This window comes from Taurulus bubalis, assembly GCF_910589615.1.
Source record: "Taurulus bubalis genome assembly, chromosome: 18".
In the NCBI taxonomy this organism is placed as follows: domain Eukaryota; kingdom Metazoa; phylum Chordata; class Actinopteri; order Perciformes; family Cottidae; genus Taurulus; species Taurulus bubalis.
In genome coordinates, this window is record NC_136606.1 from 6,913,780 (window position 1) to 6,937,483 (window position 23,704).

At 44.1% G+C, this 23,704-nt stretch overlaps 1 protein-coding gene across 1 annotated transcript in view; it reads left to right on the forward strand.

Moving 5' to 3' along the window:
- The window catches only part of fam49bb (family with sequence similarity 49 member Bb), a 29,998-nt gene extending 7,223 nt beyond the window's left edge, over window positions 1-22,775 (forward strand). Inside the window, exons 2-12 of the mRNA XM_079234085.1 lie at window positions 76-168; window positions 9,305-9,387; window positions 10,512-10,633; window positions 11,539-11,644; window positions 14,947-15,086; window positions 16,515-16,592; window positions 19,314-19,430; window positions 19,526-19,605; window positions 19,686-19,812; window positions 20,564-20,634; window positions 22,064-22,775. Of these exons, the coding sequence (XP_079090211.1) occupies window positions 9,315-9,387; window positions 10,512-10,633; window positions 11,539-11,644; window positions 14,947-15,086; window positions 16,515-16,592; window positions 19,314-19,430; window positions 19,526-19,605; window positions 19,686-19,812; window positions 20,564-20,634; window positions 22,064-22,127 (978 nt within the window). The 5' untranslated portion in view covers window positions 76-168; window positions 9,305-9,314 and the 3' untranslated portion in view covers window positions 22,128-22,775. The remainder of the gene's footprint in view (window positions 1-75; window positions 169-9,304; window positions 9,388-10,511; window positions 10,634-11,538; window positions 11,645-14,946; window positions 15,087-16,514; window positions 16,593-19,313; window positions 19,431-19,525; window positions 19,606-19,685; window positions 19,813-20,563; window positions 20,635-22,063) is intronic.
- Window positions 22,776-23,704: the final 929 nt, after the last annotated feature.

A 23,704-nucleotide genomic window follows, 5' to 3' on the forward strand; every position in this document is an offset into this window, starting at 1 on the left:
AAAAGACATCGAAATCTGTTTTTCTCTGGTCCTAGATTTTCACCCATGTTTTGTTCCTGTTGACTCGTGTTTCAGAGGCTGACCTCTGGTGGAGGACTGACCCGGGGCCGCCACCTGCCAGGCTGGGCTTCCCTGCTCCTGACCGACCGTCTCACAGCTCCACTGCGGGTAAGTCCTCGCAAGAGTGGAGCTTGTTTTTACAGGACGTTTTTTTGGGGCTGCAACTAATGATTGTTTTTGTTGTGAAGTCTAGTTGAATTCTTCGGTATTGAATGTCACTAAATGGTGAAAAATGTCTGAAGATATTTGATTTACAGTAACAAAAATGTGAACCTTCCAAGTCTATAAGCTGCATGTCTGCATTATATTCACTGCTAGACATTTATTATACTATAGGATTTCATTCTCCACTCTACATTACATATTGTTGTGTATTTATATATATTCAAAGACATAACTCAGTTCTGATCCTAATTTGAATTAAGTAAATGTTTGAAAGAGGTTGTTAAATATAGAATAATCAGGCAGAATACTGGACGTTGCGCTACGTGTGCATTTCTCCCATTGTTTCAAACTAATTTGGGTCATAGTGCGCACTGGAGGACTTTGACTCCAGTGCCATTTAGAGAAAAGCCTCTATTCATTAAGCAACCGCGCTTTCCTTCCACTGGTGGTGTTTTCCATACACGTGTGTGCTCAGCATAGGTAGGACGAAAAAACATACTGCTGTTTGTGGAAATATCTAAACACAGGTTGCATGAATTGCTCTCTCATTTTGCCGCTGTTCATTAAAAAATGAAGCTCCTTCGCATTTTTAACTAGGACACTGTCGGCTTTAGTTTGAATATTACATTGCTCTCTGTGGACATTGTGCCCCAGCTGGCGTAGAGTCAAGCCTCGGCAGAACTGCCCGCCCCGTGTCTCTCAAACTCCTGCAGTCTGAAGAAAAAATTATGAAGGGACCCATTCACTTACAATTCATCTTTAATCCTGTAAAATCCCTTCAAGGCCGTTTCTCTCCAGGTTGATGTAATGTTAATAAAATCACAACTTTATTGTCAATCTTTTATCTGATTTAAACGTGGTCAAAGAACCGTGGGAGTAGCTTTGGTGCACCGATACAAAGTAGACCTGTCATTATGTAAGAACGCCTGTGGTATACCTATTATAGTCCTAATGTGCCGTGCTGTGTGTGTGTGTGTGTGTGTGTGTGTGTGTGTGTGTGTGTGTGTGTGTGTGTGTGTGTGTGTGTGTGTGTGTGTGTGTGTGTGTGTGTGTGTGTGTGTGTGTGTGTAACGCTTGCTCAGGAAATGAATTGCATTGTGGGCCGTAAAAAGGAGTTGAGTAATGTAGGTGCTCCCAGCTTCCTGTCTCCCCTCAAGGCCAGAGTGTTTATGTAACTACAGGGCACCGGTTCACCGCTCTGAGACGAGATTAAGAGGTGCTTTTTGTTTTTATTTAATAGTCTGTTATTGTGGCGTTCAACATTTAGTGGTTTTACTCTCGTTTCCGACTCGTATATTTGAGTAATGTGTAGTTTTACTGCGCATTGTTTTATTTTTTGTTTCCTGTCTTTATTCACCTCCCATAATTTCCCCCTGCTTGCACGTCTAGCCATCCTTGTTGTATGTTCCTCCCGTGTCTCCTTGGAGATTGTTACCATGACACACACGACTATCAGTCGAGCGGCTAAGCTCTGGTGCTGGAATGCTGTGCCGTTTTGACAGCTAAGCCTCAGGTGGTTTGTATATAGGATCACTAAGTCAGTGAGGTGTGCGTATGTGTGTGTAGGCTAATGCCAAGCTGCCATGGTGCCCTAGTAAGATTCAAATCTATTCACAAAAATAGCCCGAATGACATGCTATTTCCGTTAGCACGCCGTACACAGCCCCGTGGCGGTACAGGGGAGTAGTGAATGTGCTGCCTTTACAAATGGATAATGGAGCCGAGTTTTTTGTGACTATATACAGGATGGATTAGGCTCTCTAAGCCAGGGGGAGGTGTGGTACAGTAGCCTGAGGTGAAGCTTTTCTTGTCTCTCTTGTTGCTATGATCATAACTGGGTCAATACTGCCCTCCGCTGGTGAAGTCTAGTACTGCTAAACATTGATGTTTTGTTTTTTTGATTTATAGCTCTAGAGTTAGAGATTCCTCAACTCTTTCCCTTGTGTTATTTTCTGTTACCATATATAAAAGGTCTACAATTAAATGCTCCACAATGGTCTATTCACTCAATGTACCTTTTTAGAAAGCCTGATAAAATGCTGTGGAAATATCAGTAGCTCCACTCATGACTCAGCATATGAAGATGATCCGGCCCCTCTTGACCTCACCCGCTGAGCAGGTAATTTGAGACGCTATGTCTGAGTGGGTGTAATATGTAGAGTGGCTTGTTTTATCAGCTAAAAGCTCCCAGCTTCTCCTGGGTTATCTATTATTTACGCCCCTGGAGGGCTGACACTGTATTACTTCCTGCCTGGGTTCCCTCAAGGAGCACAAAAGGCTGCTGTCATTCCTCTTCAGACCTACGTGTCACAAAGCCTTAATGTCGGGCAGATTAGTATGAAACATGGCAATAACATTTAGTCTGCAGAAATGTCATGTTCATTTGATGTGTTTTGCCCTGAAATGGCTGCCTGTGAACACTGGATGGTGCTCTTACATCACGCATCAGTGCTGCGTCTCATCAAAAAGAAACTGACATGTGGCCTTGAGTATGAAATTAATGTTCTTTGCTACTATTTCTCTGCAGGATTTCTGCAGCGAGTGATGGTTCTCCACTCAGACATTTCACAGTAACCGTCACCACTTATCATTTGCGTTTGTACATTTCAGCAGAAGCATTCCTGAAGCTGGCGTGTTGCTGATAAGAGGTTTAGGGAGTGGTCTTTCCCCTCCGTTCACTCAGCGTGTGCATAACTGCTTTCCTCCTCCAGATGGCACTGCTCTCTTTCTGAATGAAGACTCTGGTACTCTTCAATCTGACTCTCATCACCTATCCGAAAAACCCTCCACTGGGCCCCACCCAAAATCTTGTTAGGTTAATACTGAGCGGGAACATAGCAAAAAAAAATGTTTTAAGGTGACGCTCCACTGCTTTTCTTCAATTTAAGTCAGGCTTTAATTTGGCTCAACACCTACTTACGTGAGGCTTTATGCCTCCTGAATGCGCTTCCCTAAATCTCCCTCTGTCAATAGAGGAAGATTTGGGGATGCAGTGACGTCGGTGAGTCAGTGGGAAGGTCAGTCGTGTAATGATGGTTTCGGGGCTGTTTTAGCAGAAGAATGGGAGATCTTTGTTTGAATGGGTTTAGGAGGCAGCCGCCCTGAGGGAGGTGCTGCTCAGACCAACGACAGTGAGTCAATATGCCCCCTTAATGATTTCCTAACACATCCTAGGAAGGAGTCAGAGGACTCTCAAGGGCAGGGTGTGTGTGTGTGTGTGTGGGGGGGGGGGCTTCCTCCTTAGCCAGATGTTCAGCGGATGGAGCAGAGAATAAAAGTGGAAGATTTTGGGGTGGAGTTCCTACACACACCATGGACTGCTTTGACAGCTCTTTGTGAGTCTTTAGATGTATCCCTCACAAAATATATCTCCATCCTTTTTTGGGAATAGAGTGACATCTTCACTCTGGATGATCACATAAGGCCCCCCGTGGTGTTGGAGGAAAAGTCTGCTTGTCGTTTTCTCCCCCCACACACACACACACACACACACACACACACACACACACACACACACACACACACACACACACACACACACACACCCACCCACACATTTTAATTCATTGATCTAAGAATTAACATCAATCCGGGCTGCCAGCACCCGTCTGTGTGTGTGTGTTTTGATGGCATAAAGTGGCGCTGAGAGCCTCTTCATGGAGCACGATTTCAATGGAGCCGGCGTTTTTAGCTGACTCTTGTGTATGTGCTTGTTGCCATGGTTTCCAACTTTCATCAGGGTGCCGTCCAAAGCGAAGGGGCTCAGCCCGAGGATGAGGCGCTGCCACTTTCATCCTCCTCTGATCTGCTTCTCTGGATGAACCCTAGCCGGTTTCATGTGTTCATTTGTGCTGATTGGGTTCATTTGATGCAGGGCTTTGTTTGTTTGTGTTCTTGGAAGAGGAAACTGCTGGTACAGGATGTCGCTGCATGTATCGCCATCAGTTGTAATGATTTAATCATCCTGTGAGGGTTTGTTTTGACTTGCTAGAATCTGGGTGAGGGCGGCATTAGTTGATGTTTGCAACAATACGGGGGCGTGGCCACGAGGTGATCGAGTTCATCCTCATAAACAAACAAAAGGCAGACGCCCCTTCTTTCCTCATTGCCGTGTGCCCCCTAAGACATTTTTTAGTCAGCTGGGTAGGATTGGCAGGAGATGGTCTGGGGTTAGGAGAAGTCGAGTGGGGGGGTAGGGAGGGATCGGGGGCGGGAAGAGGGGACGCATGCCAGCTCCATTTGGGAAGTGCTCCCCCATTTTCTGCCTGTCGAATCGGGCCAGTGTCAGTGAGCTCCGGCGGTTCCAGGTCTGGCCGAGTGGGCTAATGCGATGTGGCGTGTCACCCGGGGAATCTAGGTCAAGTTTAAAGCTGCCTGGCTCTGCTGCAGTGTGATGCCTCGCCATCCCTCTACTATCCACGCGCGCAATAACATCTTTTACCTACATTACTATTTATTTATTGCACCGACAAAAATGAGATGTGCATTTTTTTCCCTTTCTAGACCCACATAATCTCAGACATAAACACACATGCAGCCTGCTGCCGCTCCCCATCCCCCCCCCTCCCCCCGCCGCCTCCTCCACACCCCAGGCAAAGCTCTCTGTCTCAGCCGCTCCACGGCGGCGCCCACGTGACGCTCTGCTGTCTGCTCCCGGTTGGGGAGGGCGTTGTTTTCCTTCCATAGTAAAGCAGCAGGGCACGTGGACCCTCATGCTGCAGCCGAGTAGTGGAATGTCAGCACTATCCCTCTCTTACATTAGTAAGCCATCAGCCCTCGAGCCGTTTCTTTTCTTTTTTTTTTTTTTTTTTTTGCAGGACGATGCCGCAGTGCTCTGTTTCAGCTGTGCGCTGTTTCTATGTGCGCGTATTAAAGGGCAGCCCGGGAGACGCTAAAAGGCAGTGCCATCCAGAGGTCAGGCTGCTGCATGGGCGTGGCACTGTTTTGGTGTCTTTACCAAAATATAAGCTTCACCCACTTTGCACCATTTGTAAATATTTGGGCTATATAGTTTATTTTGTTTATTCATAGCAAAGGGACACACTGTATCATCATATTCAGCTGCAATTAAATTGTAGTAATTTGTTTATTTATTATCAGCATATTTTTTTTTCTCAGATATATTTTTAATGAAAATAATAATATTAATGATGTGAATTTGCTGAGCTGCACAAAAAATAAATCAAATCACATTAAATCAAAGTGCTCAGTAGTGGAATTTAATATTTCTCCAGTTGACTTCACCCCCCCTGACTAATCCGCTGTTTTTGGTGCATTACCTCATCTGTATTAATATATGCATGTACTTTCATGCCTACTACTACTGTACTCGCTCCTCACCCGGAGCTCGCCTCTCATTGGCTGCTGCAATGTTTTCAATGGCACCAAATTTTTTTGGGACTCCATGGATACAGTGAGCTGTTGGGTAGATCATCTCAGCCAATGGGAGCGCAGCGCGGGCTCCTGCTTGTCAGATTCTGCCGCTGGCCTTAGAAGCAGCCCTCCCTCCCTCGCTGCGAGCACGCGATGGCTCAGTGGGGGGGTTCAAAACAACAACAAGGCGGTCGGCGGACTCTCTGTGGTGCCCCGGACATGCCAGCACTACTTGGTACTACTACAGCCACTGAGGGAGGGAGGGAGGAAGGGAGGGGCTTCGATTCCTCAATCCCGCTCTGATGCCGTATCTGTGTACTGTCAGCCAGCACTTCATCCTCTTACTTACTCCGCTATCACTAAGCAACCAGTTACTCAGTGACCAAAACATATTGTCATCTTTAAAGGGAGGTTTGTGTTTTGTTTTTTTTTGCAATCCAGAAATGATTCTCTGGATGTCATTTGACTGGATGAGAAGGATGTAAAAAGTTGTAAAATGTACAAATTAAATCCGCTCTTTTTTTTTTGGTGCATTTGAAGATTCTGTGATGGACTTTGAAATGCAGCCACGCAAATCCCTGTCCTTTAAAATGACCTCATTTTAAGCAGCACAAGGGAGCAGCGTCGGGCCTAAAAGCTAAAAGGCTGCCAGTGTTGAAGTTGAAGCGCTGCGAGAACCTGGCAGCTCTGGCAGCCAGCCGGGCGGGCGGCCTCAGTCTGTGAGTGGCTGAAAGGTGGCGGTAGAGGACCAAAGGAGGCCTGGCAGTGATGGGCAGTGCCCACATCATCCGGCAGGGCGGGGTCGGTGACAGCTCTCGTCCCCTCTGAAGCCAGATCAGGGGCTGCTTTCTGACAGATAGTGAGGCGCCAGCGCTGGCACAGTCAGACATTCAGGTCACATTAGTGGAGGGAAAGAAGACGAGGCTGGGCAAGGTGGGTGGGTCTTTGCAGGTGGTCACTGGGTCGAATGAGTGACTAACAGTAGTTACGGCGGCTTTCAGAGTAAATTGCTGGTTGCAAACTTGCGGTTGTAAATGTTACTGATCACATAATTAGTTGACAAACCAAGACAAAAATCGGGCTGCATTTAACGATTGTTTTTTTATTATCTATTCTTCTGCTGATTTGCTTTTCAATTCATTCATAGTCTCTTTGTTTATAAGATGTCCTTCACAGTTTCAGCCCAAGGTGGCATCTTTAAACGTCTTGTTTTGTCTGAACAGTCCTGAGATATCCTCTTTACTGTCTTATAAGACAAAGAAAAGCAGCAAACATTAACATGTAAGTAGCTGAAACTCCAGATTTTGGGGCATTTTTGCTTAGAAAATGACTTGATGATTTATCAAACCTCAAAATAGCTGCAGATTAATCTTTTGTTCCTCCTTCATTGTTTCAGCTCTCGTCACAAGTATGTCTTAGTTCCTTCAGAGTCACCCCGAGGAAGCAGTAACATGTTCAAGGAGTTGCTTACGTCTATTAATAGACGCATCAATCAAGTACCTGGTTACATGAAAGGTAGTTTTATAAAATCTTTTTGTCCTAAAAGAGTAGAAACTGGTCATGCTTCACTAATATTTCCTCTGTTAGAGTCTGGACATGACCCACTGTTCAAGATGCAAGACATGTCACCCCCCCCCCGATGGTGCATCTCATGCATTTTAATACCACTCCACCCAACCCTCTGCTCGTGAATGCTGAGTGTGTACTTTGCTCTGTCCCAGCACCTCCCTGTCTCCCAGTAATACCTGTGTAGACATGATTTACCCTGTCACCGCTCGCCTCTCACTCAGTCACTTTGGCTCTTCACCTGTCACTCATCTCGGATGACATCTGCCTGCCGATGTTTAACCCCGCCGTTATTCCGCCTCGACCCTCCTTCCGCCCTCTCGGAGTGCATCCTGTCCGTCTCCGCTCTGTCACCAGGGGTTAAACTCGGTCTCCATTGATGGAGCCGGCCCGCCGCGTCTCCGCAGACAAACAAAGATCTCTGACTCGTCATATGTCTGTTGATCGGGCGCTCTGCTTTCTAGGCGAGAGAGGGACCACCGGAGCAGAGAGCGGCGCGGGGCTGCCACCTCTCGTTCCTCACATCACAGATGAGGTGTACGTTGAGTGTAGATGTGCCTCAGCGGGGAAGCTGTGGAGGTGACGGCAAAGTCACAGCATGACTGCCGAAGCTTGAACACAGCCGTCATCCCCTTCTTTAAACCTGCAAGTCCCCTGAAGGCAGCATCTCATTTACAACACAAGTATAAACTACGGTGATGTAGCCCAGTTGTTGGTCTCATTACACAGCCATTATCAGCTTATATTGACCTAAAGAGTAATGCCATTTAGTTTAAAGTGTTGGGAGGAGCTCTCTTTGCTCATACAGCTGCTGTGTAGCCGTGGTTTGTTGGTCGGTTACTCATTTCTGGGTCAAAGTACACGGGAATGCACAGTGTTGTTAAAGTGCAGAGCAGTTCAGACTCTGCTTCTTGCTGCTTCTCCATGCATCCTCCCCTATCTATTGATTATACCGATGAGTTGCATTTATCAAGAAGGCGCAAACACGGGCTGGTTTAAGTCTCTCTAGTATAAAGATTTGTCAAACGAAACGATCGAAGAAGCCACTTTGAGCTGACATCATTGTGATTGTCATTCGTTTCTGTTATTTAGAAATTTAAAAACAAATCAACCGATTAATCGTTTTGTCTACAAATAGTGAAAATAAAGAAATGTGTATTTTAATTTCCCAGAGTGCATGTCTTTATATTCCTTGTTTCAGCTGACCAACAGTCTCCGACAACAGAATAGTAATTTTATTGTCACATTTGTCAAAGAAAAAGCAGCAAATCCTCACATTTTAAAGGTAGAAACCCGAGAATGTTTTGGCATTTTTGCTTCGAAAGAGTTCGATTGGTGAATCAATTATCAAAATAGTACCTGATTGATTTTTATTGATATTTTCAGCTTCATAATCAATAATGTTTTGCAGTCGGACTCTCATTTTCCGAGATTTAAATGTTTTCCAATATGATTCAAGGAATGAAATGCATCTGTTTATTCTGATATTATCATCTTCTTCTTCAGAGTTCTGGACTGTGCTCTTTTTGCTTATGTGCTTATTTTATTAAGGCACATTAAATATGGATGTTATGTTTCAGCTCCTACGATAAAGACGTTGTGCTTCTGCAGAGGAGAGAAAGTTATTTCACTGCACACAAGGTCAAATCCACAAAGGAACACAAACGGGTCCTCTTAATGTTTCTGCATGACAACTTCCTTTCTAACCGTTTAATTGGACGTGTTACATGCAGTTATACTTGCTTCACGTGTGGATCTGATTCTATGGGATGTCCCCACGGTGGCTTGTGAAATTTGATTACTTTGCCCACAACTGCCCGTAAATGCTCACAATTTCTGGGAAGGAACTTAACAAAGCAGAAAAACGTATCTCAGTTTTTTTCTTCTATTTTTGGGGACTTCTTCTTGTGACATCTGGTCTGGCCTTGGCACAGGAAACCCACATGGGTAGGGGGCTCCGAGGGGAGCGCTGGTGTCTGTCAGCAGTGGGCACATCTGGGGCACCACTGGCTCCACACAGGCACCAGAGCAGTGAAGCACAGCAGGAGCGAGGTGTCATGGACGCGGTCGTGTCTCCCCACCTGCTGCCTCTACGGCTGCATTCCCCCATTAACTGCGTTGTGTCTCTTTTCCTCTCCAGGCAGCGTAACATGGGGAACCTACTGAAGGTTTTGACTTGCACAGATCTGGAACAGGAGCCCAATTTCTTCCTGGATTTTGAAAGTGAGTATTTTCCAAGTAATTGCCCCCTCTCCTGATATCGATCACATGAATATCTTACCATAACATTATCAACTCTGAAACTCTTAAGTCTTTTCACCCCCACTTATCTGTTACACTATGTTCTTCCCAGCGGCAAGAGAATCAAATCTACCACGAGAGCTTCTGCTCTTTCCATCAACCTGCCTGTTCCATGCCGAAATGTGTGCAGAATATCAATCAGGGCAGAGTTGCAGCAGAGCCCCCTCCTCAAATATAAAGCAGTGAAGTTCAGCTGCTGCATAGCCTAAGGCCCCTCAACATGGCTTGATCCTGCACTGAAGTGTTCTCACACTTGGCAAACCCAGAGACTCACTCATACCTTTTTGAGAAAACAATGCCTCATACAGCTCACACTGTTTCTAGGTGATTTTTATATTAAAAGAACATCACAATTATTTATCTAAGAAGTAGCTTTTTATGCAACACTCTATATTGTAAATATACCACGTTATTTACCACACGTTGTATTTGCATTTTTGGAATGCTGTTACACCCTGAAATCACACCTCAGGGAGGCTCACACCAAATGTATAAATCATGATTTTTAAATTAATATTAATGATAAAGTACAATGCAAAATAAAAGAATGCCACGTGAAGTAAAAAAAACGATGCTGCTGTCGATGTGAGCTGTGTTTTAGACACTTCTTCTGCAGGCCAGCAGGAGTTTACAGTCATCACACTTGGCAAGGTGTTCTCGCTTCAGGTGGAGGGAAAGGTTCTCTCAAACCAAAATGATAAAAAAAATATAAGAAACTCTGAAAGTGAACCTTCTCTACACCCAGAGTTGTTGTGCAGAGAGAGCGTAACCCTTATTTCAATTGTCTTCTCTTATCTTGCTCCATTTTCTTCCTCTCAGCCAGGAAAGTGGGTGGCGTCAAAACTAAAAGGGAAGAGCTGGAAAGATTATTTCAGTGAGCTTTCATTTGCATAATTAAAAGTTGCATATTAGACATTCTATTATATCGAAGGATTTGCAGTTCCTCAAGCTGCCTTTTACTGTATTATTGAGCCCAGTGAGAATATGGATTTAGTTCCAGTCCCGTTTTCCCTATTGACCTTGTTGTTGTTGTTGACCCTTTGCAGATGCCCAGCCCACAGATGCAGAGCGAGAAGTGTGGGAGCAGGTCGATGTGGTGCTGAAGGACGCCAAGGGGATCCTGGACGAGCTGCAGGCGTACAAAGGAGCGGGGCAGGAGATCAGAGAGGTACACCTGATCCAAAATATCCACCACACAGAGCTGCTGCAGAGTCGGGGCAGACTGCTGTGCAGAAAAGACTTTAAAGGCATGCTGCCTTAGGACAGAGGGAGGTTTTAAGGGATTTTTATTTAGAGTTACTATTTTTATCAATAATGTTTTCAGTAATTTCCTTATTGGTTGCATCTGTCCTCTTGGCCTTATCACCCACTCAGTTGATCTTTCTTAGTTTAAAAAAGAAGTGAAGAAAAGTCAGCCTCAGTCCGTCTATAAGCTCTGGCCATTTTGCATTTAATTGAATTTAAATGTAAAGTATTTGCCTCCCATTTTTGGTTTCACACAGATCTAGAGTGAACAACATTCATTTTGTGAACAACAGGGTTCAGTCAAACGGCTTCTGCAGCCAGCAGATTATTATTTGTTTCCATCTCCTTTATCTGAAAGAGACAGATCTTTTTCCTTCTGAAAAGAGCACTTATCATTATCAGACTCACGATGGGCAGTTAACACACAACAACAATACAGCAGAACCAAAGATGTCATCGCTTTTTATTGCTTATCATAACTGGCACCTACATTACCCACAATGCAACTCCAACTACAAACTATTCGGGAGACTTAGGTGTGTTATTCTAGTTGCGGCTAATGTAGCCTTGAACCACTTCCCTCAAGAGATATGAGGTCTAAGACACTTTCTAACTCACCTCCCCCAGACGTTTTTCATCTTTTTAATCTTGTAGTTTTCATATTTCCCAGACTTCGTGTTGCTCCTTCTGGAGCCACAAAAGGTTTCATACAACTTTCCCCCCATATGCAGTACTAATCCCCAAGACCTGTAAACAGACTTTGATGTGTAAAATCGGTGCAGTCACAAACTTTGATCTAATTTAAGATGATGGTCTTTGTATTTCCAGGCGATCCAGAATCCAAGCGATGAGGCGTTGCAGGAGCAGGCGTGGGCGGCTGTGGTTCCCCTGGTGGGGAGACTGAAGAAGTTCTATCAGTTCTCCCAGCGATTAGGTGCGCTTCTGTCTCTTGTGCTCCTAAAGGAACCTTTTGTGATACAGGAGAGTTTCTAGTGGAACAAGCTCAGGTGTCCTGTGAGATGTTGCTCAAACAGAAGCAACGTTGCGTAAGACAGCGATGCTGCGAGATCCAATGTGCAATAATTGGAGCTGTCAACAATTTTAGAGCAGTTTATCATTTTAAGTACAGAGTGCCAGACTCGAAAACCACGAAGGACGAAAGCAGGCGTCCTATATGTAAAAGGTATTTTCAAAGTAATGCCACATAGACGCAACCTCCGTACATGACCTTAATTGTTTGCATGTGCATTTGCAATATTGACTGCTGAGCTGCAAAAGTCAACAGACATGCAACACACACACACACACGCGCACACGCGCACACGCACGCACGCACACATACATACTACACCCCGTCCTTATATAAACATGCTTTGAAAACCCCCACAGTCGTGCCTTTCTCAACATGCTGCTTGCGCTGCACTGTGCACTGACCTCTGCAGGAGGGGGCTATAGGTTGTTTAATTAGCATGGATACAGGGGGGGGAGGGGAGACTAGGCTTACTGCTCCCTGATCTTCTTATGACCCTGAGGCGGAGGGCGGTGGGGGATGGAGGAGCGTCGGAGCCCGCCATGCCTTGACACCCTCAGCCCCGTAATCCCAGTGGCGGTGGAGAAGGTAGTCAATGGGAGCAGTGGGCGCAGTGGGCGGCAGACGCCTGACGATGGCTGTTATGTAACGAAGTAGGCCATCTCCCAGCCTCGACCGCTGCTCTATTTTGCTGCCTTGACTTTAGGCTACAGGGGCCGTGATGGCATCCGCAGACGGTTTATGAAGCTGAGAGTCCTGTACTCCAGGCTGGTGGATCTGCAGAGCACCACGACCAAGGATGGAGGATGTTATGGAGGAAAGATTATGCAATTGGCTTTGCATTTGAATTGAACACAGACAGATTTCTCCTGCTACAACTACTAGTTATCCAAGGTGTGATCCTCATCTTGCTTGTTTTGTCAGTCAAAACCCTTCAGTATTAATTTTACAGCACTATAAATCAGAGAATAGCTCCAAAATTGTGACTTACATTGTTGTCTTATATTAATAGTGTGGTTTTGTATAGCTTGAGTTAATTAACTTTGCATGTTACAGGACAGGGTTAGATTTATCAGATAGAAGACAGAAAAGTACACATTTTCTGGCTATACGCCTCCCTGGAATCCAAGGGGAAATCTTAATATTGCTTATTTTGTCTAAGCAATGGTCATAAGCACAACATATTCACTTAACAGCAATATGGAGAATAGCAGCAAAATGATCACATATTAGAAGCTTAAATTAGTGACATTGCAACGATGACATTTCTGCTTGATGAACACAAACTAATCAGTTATGTAAGGGACAGTTTTCTCGCTCCATCTACTTCTTGCATGGACAACATTGTAGACGGAACAATATACATTTTCTAGCTGCAGCATCACAATCAAGATGAAAGGTTTTGTTTTTGTTTTTTTTACTGTTATTGACTGAAACAGATCTGATTTAGAATCAGTCTGGTCCGTCAGACATTGCAGACCAGACTAAAGTCCCGCCATACTCTGACCCTCCCCTCTCGGCGAGTAAAGCGCCTACATGCCCGCATTCTGCTTGCCTGCTCTGCCGTGACCTAATGAGATCAGACATCCCCCACCCCTAAAGCCCCCCACCCCCGGCCGCCGTTCGCCGACTTCCCGACATACTAGAGTGGCTCGTTTCTGAAGGCCTGAAAGCAGCTCCATCTTAACTTCTGTTTTGACTGGGACGTAGAGGGGCGGGGGTTAAAGAAACTGCACTACTAAGGCTATTTTTAATCAGCCGCTTCGCTGCAAACGCTGGCCCAAGCAGATGGGAGTCGTTACTGGATGGCAAACGCGCTCAATTTACTGCACTGCACTGCCAGCGATCTGTCCGTCTCCTGAAAGTCCCCCCTCACGATTATCTTAAGTAGACCGCTCTCTGAATCTGCCCTTTACTAGGTTATGTTGACATGCTCATCGTCAAATGTAATCAACAAGAATTATAAAGTACAACTTAAGTAAATCCAACCCAAAGAGCTCTTTTGCTTCCATGCAGCCTCATTGCATCAGACGTCGGGCTCGTCTGGGTTATGTCACTATCGAAGCCGCTCTACAGCGTCTAGACTGAATTCTGAACACCGTCTGAATCTATAAATAAAAATTCCCCCTGGGCTTTCAAGGTTTTCTATTTTATCTTTTCTTTTTTTTCTTGAGCAAGACATGTTTGTATAAGAATATTACTTGTGCGGACGCTGTTTGTTCACTTAATCTTTTCCTCATTTTCCTGCCGGTGCTCTTCATGCACGCTTCATTATCGGTCTGTGGGTATGCTGTGTCAATGCACGGCCCAGGCTTTGTATTTACTTATTGTCAAAACAATGAGTGTAATCCTGCTTGAGTGAAATCTCGTTCCTCCCACCCCCCCCATTTCATGCCAATGAGATAATTAGTCCCATGTCTCATCTGCATCTGAGCAGGAAAGCCTCTCGGCCCCTCCCCCCACTCCCCCAGACTGGCACCGGGCCCTGGGCAGTTTGGACACCACCGCTGCCCCATTATCTGTCTCGTCCTAATCAGCCTGCTTCAGCTGCCGGACGCAGAACACATCTAACTGCGAAGCTGTGCTTTGGCCTCATCCATCGCACGTGTAGCAAACGGATCCCTCTGTTGCTCGTCTTCAGTTTTTCCTTCTCTGAATAAAGGCCACATTTTGTGATTTTGGGCGATTTAAATAAAATGTACATTACATGTTTGTATAGAGACACAGCAGACCTGTATTTGGGTATTAGCACTGAGACGACTTATGTTCTGGCTTGAAAAATAGCTTTCTAACACACGTCGTTGTTTTCATTATCGATTTAAACGGAAAAAAATACCTTTACATGACATGTCAATTGTTGTTTCCGTTACTTTCTTTGACATTTTGTTGTTCCAGCCCTTCAGTTGTGATTATTTGCTGCTATAAATCAATGATGAAGTGCAGTATTTCCTCTTTCCTTTCATCTAAGCTGAGTACAGCTGATACTTCAGCTTCAGCTTTCAACTGGGTGCTTGAACGGCCCAAAAAAAAATCCTTATTCACTCACTGATGACCTGAAAGACTTAACACACATCAGCCAGGTTCAAGGTTCACCAGGGTCCTCAGAGAATGAACCATATATATTTCCCACAAAAAGGCTGATGTTTCCGTGGCGGCCCTTTGACAGCACTGCACCTCTAACACCGATTTATCTCTCGTCCGTTCAGAGGCGGCGCTGCACAGCCTGCTGGGAGCTCTGACCAGCGAGACTTACGACGACCCCACTCAGCACCTGGAGCGGGAGCAGGCGCTGGCCAAGCAGTTCGCGGAGATCCTGCACTTCACACTGCGCTTTGATGAGCTTAAAGTACGACCATCACTTTCTCAAACATGTCCAAAGTATCTCCTTTTTTTTTTTTAAACCCCACACTCACCTTTTTAGATGTTGATTTGAACTCTGTACTTTTCTCCTGTGATACAAACCAGACCTCTTAGTCGCCCTACAAGCTGCTGATGCCCTCGAATTGATTTTAGCTCTGCAATTCTAAACTGCACTGTGCTCGTGATTAGCATTTAATTAGAATCCTGATACTGCGCTGCTGTTTATAATACGGTGGGTGTCAGTGAAATGGCTAATAAGGCTTATAGGAGGGAAAGAGGTCTGCAAATTGTTGTTGTCCTGAGTGGAGTTCTGCATAATGTAGCAGGTTTCTTAGAAATGCTGGAGGGAGGGAATTTGAAGAACCCAGAAATCACCAGGAATGAAGTGACGGTCGAATGCCCATTGTCAAAAACATAATTGTGTGAGCACTCATCGGGTTAGACATTGGGTGAACTGGTTCCCTTGCACCCTCGCTCTTTAGATAGAAAAACTTAAAAAAACACACCCCGAAACCCCCAGGCGATTTGCTCCGACGTCCCAATTAGTGCCCACTACTCAGGCTGGCAAGATAAAAACATGAAGGTAGGGGGTGCAAGGTGGCATGCCAGGCCTATTCATCAATCTTTCACACCCATACACGGGCTTCTGACCTAGTTAAAGTGTCTGTGTGGCGTGCGGCCCCTCCCTAACGAAGAAGCCTGTCTCTCCTGGTGCACACAGTGGACACAGACTGAGTACCAGTCTATTGTAGCGGGATTAGCCTGCTGCCAGTGCAGCTTTGAATGTGACAGGCTCATACAGGAATGAGGATAATTAACCACATGATGAGCTCTCACTGGTGGTGACGTGTGAAAGAAGCTCTCTGGTTGGCCGGCTTCTGTTTTGGCTTCACGGTGAAGCCAGATCATTCATATTTTTATAGGAAGTTAACTGACTTGTGATGTTTTATTTTTATGTTTTTAATTATTATTTTTTGAGGTTGTACGTTTTAAATAATATCAGATAGCAGGCCTACCGTTATCCTCTCCTTAATAAGACCATTAATACCTTTTTGTCAGCTTCAGAATGGTTGACCCTCTTGTCAAAAACTATAATGATGCACAGGCCGACTGCAAAAACACCAAATTGCTCCTGACAGGATGAGTGGGGATGTGGATGTAAAAGAGGGGATGAGTGTCAGAGGATTCAAATCCAGTTTAGCAAATAAAACCGTAATTGTATCCGTATCCTTTTCATGGGATTTTCCCCCCAAAGCTACATTTCTGCCTTGTTGGCTAAAACATTGTGTCATGGCCATCGAGTGTTTGATCCAGAACCGAAAGTCCTGCTGCAGGCGGTGCCACCCACAGACATGGAGAGAAACTCTGTCTCCCTATTAAGACGCTTTTCTGTTTGTTTGTCTATTTATTGCAGATGACAAATCCTGCCATTCAGAATGACTTCAGCTACTATCGGAGAACCCTGAGCCGAATGCGGATCAACAACGTACCGGTGAGCACATTACGTCCTAATAATCCATGTTTGTGTACCGACGGATCAGTGGATTGACCACTTGCATGTGAGAGGAGCTGCTTGTGGTGATGAACTCTCAAATTGACAGAATTATCACCCGACTCGAATCATTTTCACGTCTCTGTGTAGTTGATTAATGTGCAGTATGTTTGCAAAGCAACACCCACTAGGTGTGATAAACAGCCGTAACATTTACGTCAGCTGTTGTTAGACTCATGACTGATGAGGTTATTTTAAGAGAATAATGTTCATTTCACTGTTCAGTGTGTAAATTGGTTTTCCTTTTAATGTTTCCATGGCGCTGGCCCTGATCAAATGGATAAATGTGCGTCATCATGATTCATCTACGCTCAGACCTGATATTGATTAAAGCCATCAGTTCTCATTATAATCCCAGCTCAGCTCAGCAGGGCTGACGAATGAAGTTTGCAGACTGCGAGAGCCCCCAGGAGTCGGGAAGAGTGCGTCAGGGAACGTCTCGCAACATGAGTTCGGAGCCCCCGCGGGGCGTCGGCAGCGCAAAGTGTGGGGCAGCGGCGCGTGGCGCCAGAAAGCGATTCCAAATCGGCTGCATGGCCCGAACCCCCTAGAGAGGAAACGCCTGACTCCGGGTCAATGTGGAGTCTGTACAGTAGATGACACCCAAGACAATAAAAGCCCCTCACACTTGTCAGGGTTTCAGATTGATGCATTTATATCTGGGAATGTGATTTCTCCACATGTAGTGCTGGTAATGCGAGATGACATCGGCAAAAACCGTTCAATCAGTGAGTTATGAGCTTGTCCATACGCCTTCATGTTTATAGCTCTACATCTAAAAGGTCTGATCTAAAAGGCAAATTAGCGACCCATGAGTCAGAGACTTGCCGGTGTCCCCTCAGTTAATGTATTATTTGTGTTTTTAAGTGCCATAAAGCCGTAGCGGCTCACTCGTTACTATTTAAGTGTTGGATGTTCCTCGTATTTATTACTGACAATAGCTTTCATATGAAACTCAAGGACACATCCACTCTCCTCATGCATGCAGCACTTCAGATGTACCGCTTTATTCAGCAGCTTCGGGGACATTTGAAAGATACTTTAAATGCTGAAAATAGTGAGACTTCAGCGTTTCTCTCTGCGCAGAATGAACTGCTCTCAGTTCTGACCGTCTGACGGGAGGTTTCATTCTCCAAACCCGGAATGTGCCATTAGGCAAATGGAGCCAGACAAGTTGTCGTTAGGACCTGTCAGTGCTGAGAGATGCTCAGGCTGCCGTCGCCTCACACAGCAGCCGCCGCGTTTTAGTCACCGCTCAGACGACTGAATCATTCAGACATCTGAGATGAAACACATCTGTCCCCGCGGTAACAGAGTCTTTGAGCTCGTATGTCATCATTTGTTAAAACATGAATTGGTTTGAAATTTTGGGGAGATTTCATATTCATAATCTGTCAGTGTTCTCATGGAGAGAAGAAGAAAAAAGAGGCAGGAAATGATCTTATTATTTAAATATGCGGACACATTTAGAACGGGCTGTTCAAGAGACACCTTGTTCTTTGTAACCCGCCAGGTGTTTTCAATGTCTCGCTCAGTCTGAAAGTATAAAGCAGCAGGATGTGTTAGTCAGCTGGGAAACCAGGAGGAGCAGCAGGGCTCGGCGATGTAGTTTGTGTCAGTGTTCCTCAGTTATGATTTTATTTAATTAAATTCCTTTAATGTGCAATCTATCGGAGCTGCATGACAACAACGAGCGGGACGCCAGACAAAACATCTAATATTTCCAAATGTTTCATGCTTCCTTAGGAGGTTTCAAATAAGATTAGATCATTATGTATTTTAATAACAGAGCACCGGCTTTTTTAAAAGCCTATTTCCAGCAGCTCAGATATATTTCTGTAAAGATATCAATCCCTGCAAACTCTTGAGAGACGCACATGATAGTATAATAATAATAATAATATACTCTCTATTGGCAGCCGTTCAAATCAAACAAATCTCCACTTTTGTCTATCTGGTCTGAATATTAAAAAGGTAAAAGCCAGCTCAACACAGCAATTTATTAATACAAATCACGAGGGTGTACATCACAACAACTACTCTCATAATAATAGTTCGACACATGAGAGACGCTAATCCAGGTCTTGATTGGTCGAACAGCTGCAGTATGAACACACGCGCTGAACTCCATTTCTCTTTTGATTTCTCTGTTGTCATTTTCAACTTTTTCTTTTTTCTTTTACAACATTGAATAACAAATTCAAACGCTCAAACAGAAGAAAAATATAACCCAAATGTAGCATAATGTAGGACGTGGGTCTGGATTGAGTTTCAGTCCAGACTTTGAGAAGCCTGGTTCCTATACGTTGTGAACGTGTGAACTACGTCTGTACAGACGGATCAAGGGCGCCATGTTCACTACAGGCTTTACAGTTGTTGTAAATAAACTAACAATTTCCTCCGATGCTTCTCACAAAGCCCCCTGAAACAATTTCGTCCATTGAGTCCAGGATATTTGTTATTCTGGGAAAGCATTTTTGGCAGCCGCTATCCATCAGCCCATCAGGGTGGATGTTCTAATGGTGTCTTACCCCAAATACACATGTGCAAGCGTCCTCTCTGTTCTGGAGCTGACCCTCACCTATTGATCAGAGGAGATGCAGCGAAGAAAGGAATTTTACTTTAATGCATTGTTTTTTTTAATGATTTTTTTTTTTTCAGGCGGATGGTGAGAACGAAGTCAACAATGAACTGGCCAATCGGATATCTCTGTTCTACGCAGATGCCACGCCCATGCTGAAGGCATTAAGTGACGGCACAACAAAGTTTGTATCAGAGGTGAGACTCCCGGGAGGAAGCAGTGAACACTTTTGAACAGATGTGTGAAAAGCATCCTCTCATTTCTTTTTCTGTCTTTTTTTTTTATATAACAGAACAAGAACCTGCCCATCGAGAACACAACGGACTGCTTAAGCACGATGGCGAGTGTGTGTAAAGTCATGTTGGAAACACCGTAAGTGACATCGTTAAGAGCTGCTGCAGTTCTCCTTCTTTACCTTCTGGTGTTTTAATCCCTGCGTTGTGTCCTTTCAGGGAGTACCGCAGCCGGTTCGCCAGTGAGGAGACGGTGTCGTTCTGCCTCCGGGTGATGGTCGGGGTCATCATCCTGTACGACTACGTGCATCCTGTAGGAGCTTTTGCAAAGTCGTCCAAAATCGACGTGAGTACAATCATGTTGAGTGGTGGAAGACGCATTCAGATCCTTGACTGAAGCAAAAGTACAAATCCCACGCTGTGAAAAGTCCAGCATTCAAACCCTTACTTAAGTAAAAGTCTTTAAATATTATCAGCAAAAAGTAAAAGTACTCATTGTGCAGTGAAATGTTTCCTCTGTGTTTTTATTATTTTTTATATATATATATATATATATATATATATATATATACATACATACATACATACTCTATATATAATGTTACTACTGCATTAATGTGTGTGTTGCATTTTACTGCTGTAGATGTTTAAGGTTGTGTTTAATGTAACTCCTTTATTCTGTTTAATCAATGCATCTCATTCTATAGGAACATTATATGTCTGTAGCGTCGTATCTCTAATAATAATCAATCTCAATAAATAATTAGCGCTGTTCCCACTAATTCCTAGTGCCACGATATTGCACCTATGGAGCCAATGTTCAGTGTTTATCACCACTTAAATAAATGAAGAGAAAGAATGACGTGGCAGTATGTTGCTATTAGCGGGAACGTGCCTCTCAATTTAGAATAATTCTGATTCACTGACATGCACATGGTGGTAAAAAGCAAATTGTAAATACTGAAGTAAAGAACAAGAACCTCATAGTTGTACTTTAGTACAGTACTGGCGTAAATGTACCACCACTGGCCTCCACATGTTCGCTCCACTATACCTCTTCTTGCGATATAAAGCTCACAGTGTTTCTTCCTCCACAGATGAAAGGCTGCATCAAAGTCCTCAAAGATCAGCCTCCGAACAGCGTAGAAGGCCTTCTCAACGCTCTCAGGTAAGCTCATGTTGAAATCAAATTGTGTTTCCCCCCTACAGCCCAGCATGTATTGTGATTGTAGCTGCAGTTGTGGCTTCCATTGAGCGAGGAGCAGGCTGCTCATGCTGTGAGCTGAATGATACCGGTGCCTGTTCACGAGCGCCAGACAGGCCTCTTGGTTTATTTCTCTCCCCCGGCCGTCAGCGCAGCCAGTGACTCATTCTCCTCACAGTCCAGCCGGGACGCAGTCAGCTGTGAGCGCTCTGTGCCAGATCCGGGTTGGGTGTCGAAGCCTCTGCAGAAAGTCCGACTCCAATCTGACACCTCGTCCCCCTTTTACGGTCTTCCAAATCTCCCTCCCGCCCGCCTCGGCCCGACGCTCACAGCTGCTCGAGATGACGGGGTCGTTTCTGCAGTGACCTCACATCTGTATCTCTCTCTGTGCATCGCGGCCCGAGGCACGCCGCCGTTACCCGGTCACGTGACGTCACTCGCATGCAGAAGTCGCCAGGTTACATCTCTGATGTCTGAATTTTGTAGATTTACGAGGTGGAAAGTAATTAAGTAAATTTATTCAAGTTCTGTACTTGAATAAATGCAATTTTTATGACACTTTATACTTCTACTCCACTACATTTCAAACAGTTTACACCACTGCAGCTTTAGTTACCTGATACTTTTCAGACTAAGATTTTCCATAAAATATATATAAGATCATAAAATATTTAGTTATGGATCGGCCGCACAACAATGTGATAGATGTAGAAACGACATCAGTGTGGAAACCTACGTATTCCCTCGGAAAGGCAAACGCATCTCTGTCTTGGCTTTCATTATTCATGGGATAAAAGCATCACTAACCATCTAAACTAAAATGATATGCTTATTTTACATAAACTATAAAAGCTTTTTATTTTCTATTTCTTTGGTATAGTTGCTGGGTAATATGTATGTTGATGTTGTCTCAGTTTAATGTGACGAGACGTTACAATAGACGGTGGTTAGTTTTGCCACAAAATCTGGAAAGACAAGCGAGCAGCCTTTCAAACATAAAACTAGTGCCCCGTCATAACAGGCCAGTCATAATTACCTTATGCAACTGGGAATAACAATGTTTGCAATGGGTCCAGTACTGAAGGAGAACGCTGCAGACTGCAGCCGCTAAACACGCTGCAGCGTAAGCGCTCGGAGCAATTCTTCCCCATCAATACCGGCGGCACTGCGCTCTCCCACTCTCGCTCACGTGTCCATCGTTGTCTTCCTGCAACAAGTCACATGACCCAAACAGACCGGACCAAGCGAAAGGTAAAGGAAGGTTTATTCCTCTGCAGGGGTTCTTTCCGTAATGTTTTCAACGTCCGTATTCTTCGTCCACCTTCTGGATGTGCAGGAACACGAGATCATGGCCACTGATGTGTTTGTGTGTTTTTTTTTTTCTCGCCTGCAGGTACACAACCAAGCATCTGAACGATGAATCAACCAACAAGACTATCAAGAGCATGCTGCAGTAGACGGCGCTGCTCCAGCTGCTTGCCTCACCCTGCTGCGGGGAGACGCCACTCCAGACTGATGTCAGTGCACAGAATGTTTTTGTTGCTTTTTGTTGTTTTAGTTTATAATGGAAAAAGAGCTACAGCGCCGCCCTCTTTTTTTATAATGCAAAATGCTACTGCCATTATGAACGTCTTTTTCTGTGCCAAAAAGATGTTGCTGGGATGTAATGTTTTCGATGAAAGGCCATGCGACAATGGCAGCTAATGAAAGCATTGTGGATCCTCTGGTGTTTTTAAACTTGTTTTTCCCTATATAAGGGACGGGAGTGCTTTGACTTGAACATTTAAAAGAGAGATATATAGAGAAGTATATATTATTTTTGTTTGATTCGTTATTTAATATTACATCCTCTGCATGATAAAAATTATGTATTTTCCTTCTATTTAAAAAATCTAATTGTTCAGTTTAATTTGTCTGCTCTATTGTGCATTATTCAATGTTTTGTTATTGAAATGGTACCTGTCAAAATGAGATTTAAGAGTACTGGTTTTATATTTTTTATAGGTTTTAATTTGTGCATATGTCTCTTTTGTTTCATAGTTGTGTTGTATTTTTCATTTGAAAACTTTAAACTGTGATGTTTGCAAAAATCAAATTTAAATTTGGGAGTCTGTACTGTAAATGGACAGTATGTTATGACTGGAGAAATTAAAAGGAGAACTCTTGTTTTCTACAACCCCTCTTGTCAGCTTTGATCTCTTATCTAATTTTGTTGTCTGCAAGCGGCTGAGAGGAAGTGTTTTCTCTCTCTCTCTCTCTCGTGAAAAGCAGTGAAATACAGTTTCTCATGCTCAACCGCTAGACAGGAGTGAGGAAGGATGCTTTAGATCTCGCAGCTTGATGAAAAAACACAACGACACACACAGCGGCAGTTTATTTTCTTTGAAATTAGCTCATATATCTGGAATAGTTAGACTGTATCTGTCTTCTTTAAGATCCCTGCTCACCTCTCTCATACCGTCTTTAAACGCCGTGAACAGCAGAGAGACGATTAGCGACTAGCTGGTGAACATAGTTGAGCATTTAGTAACTAAAGAGACAGATTCTTCCCTTTTTTTTTTACCTTCTAGCGGTTTCCCCTCATTTCCAGTCTTTATGCTAAGCTAAGCTAATCGTCTGATGTATCTAAAGGTTAATATTTACCACACAAACATGAAAGCGGTATCCATCTAACGCTCAGTAAGAAAGCAATTAAGTTTATTTCCCAAAATGTAGAACTGTTCTTTTAAGCAGTATTGAGTCAACTTTAACAAGATCGATTAGTATAATGAAAGATAAGTTGTTAGCTTTGTTCTTTTAGATTCAGAAAGATCCATTTAAAGATACATATTTCCTGAATGTGCTTCTATATTTGATACCTTTTTGCCTTTTCTGATGGCTCGTTAAGAAACGTATAGTTGCATGAGGTCAATGACGAGTGGTCCTCTCCCTTTCATCAAAGAAAAAGCTTTTCTGAATCAATTATTCTATTCCCTCCTTTTATCCTCTTCGTAAGACAAAACCGAAATATCCTTTCAGTTCTTTTTCAGTCCAC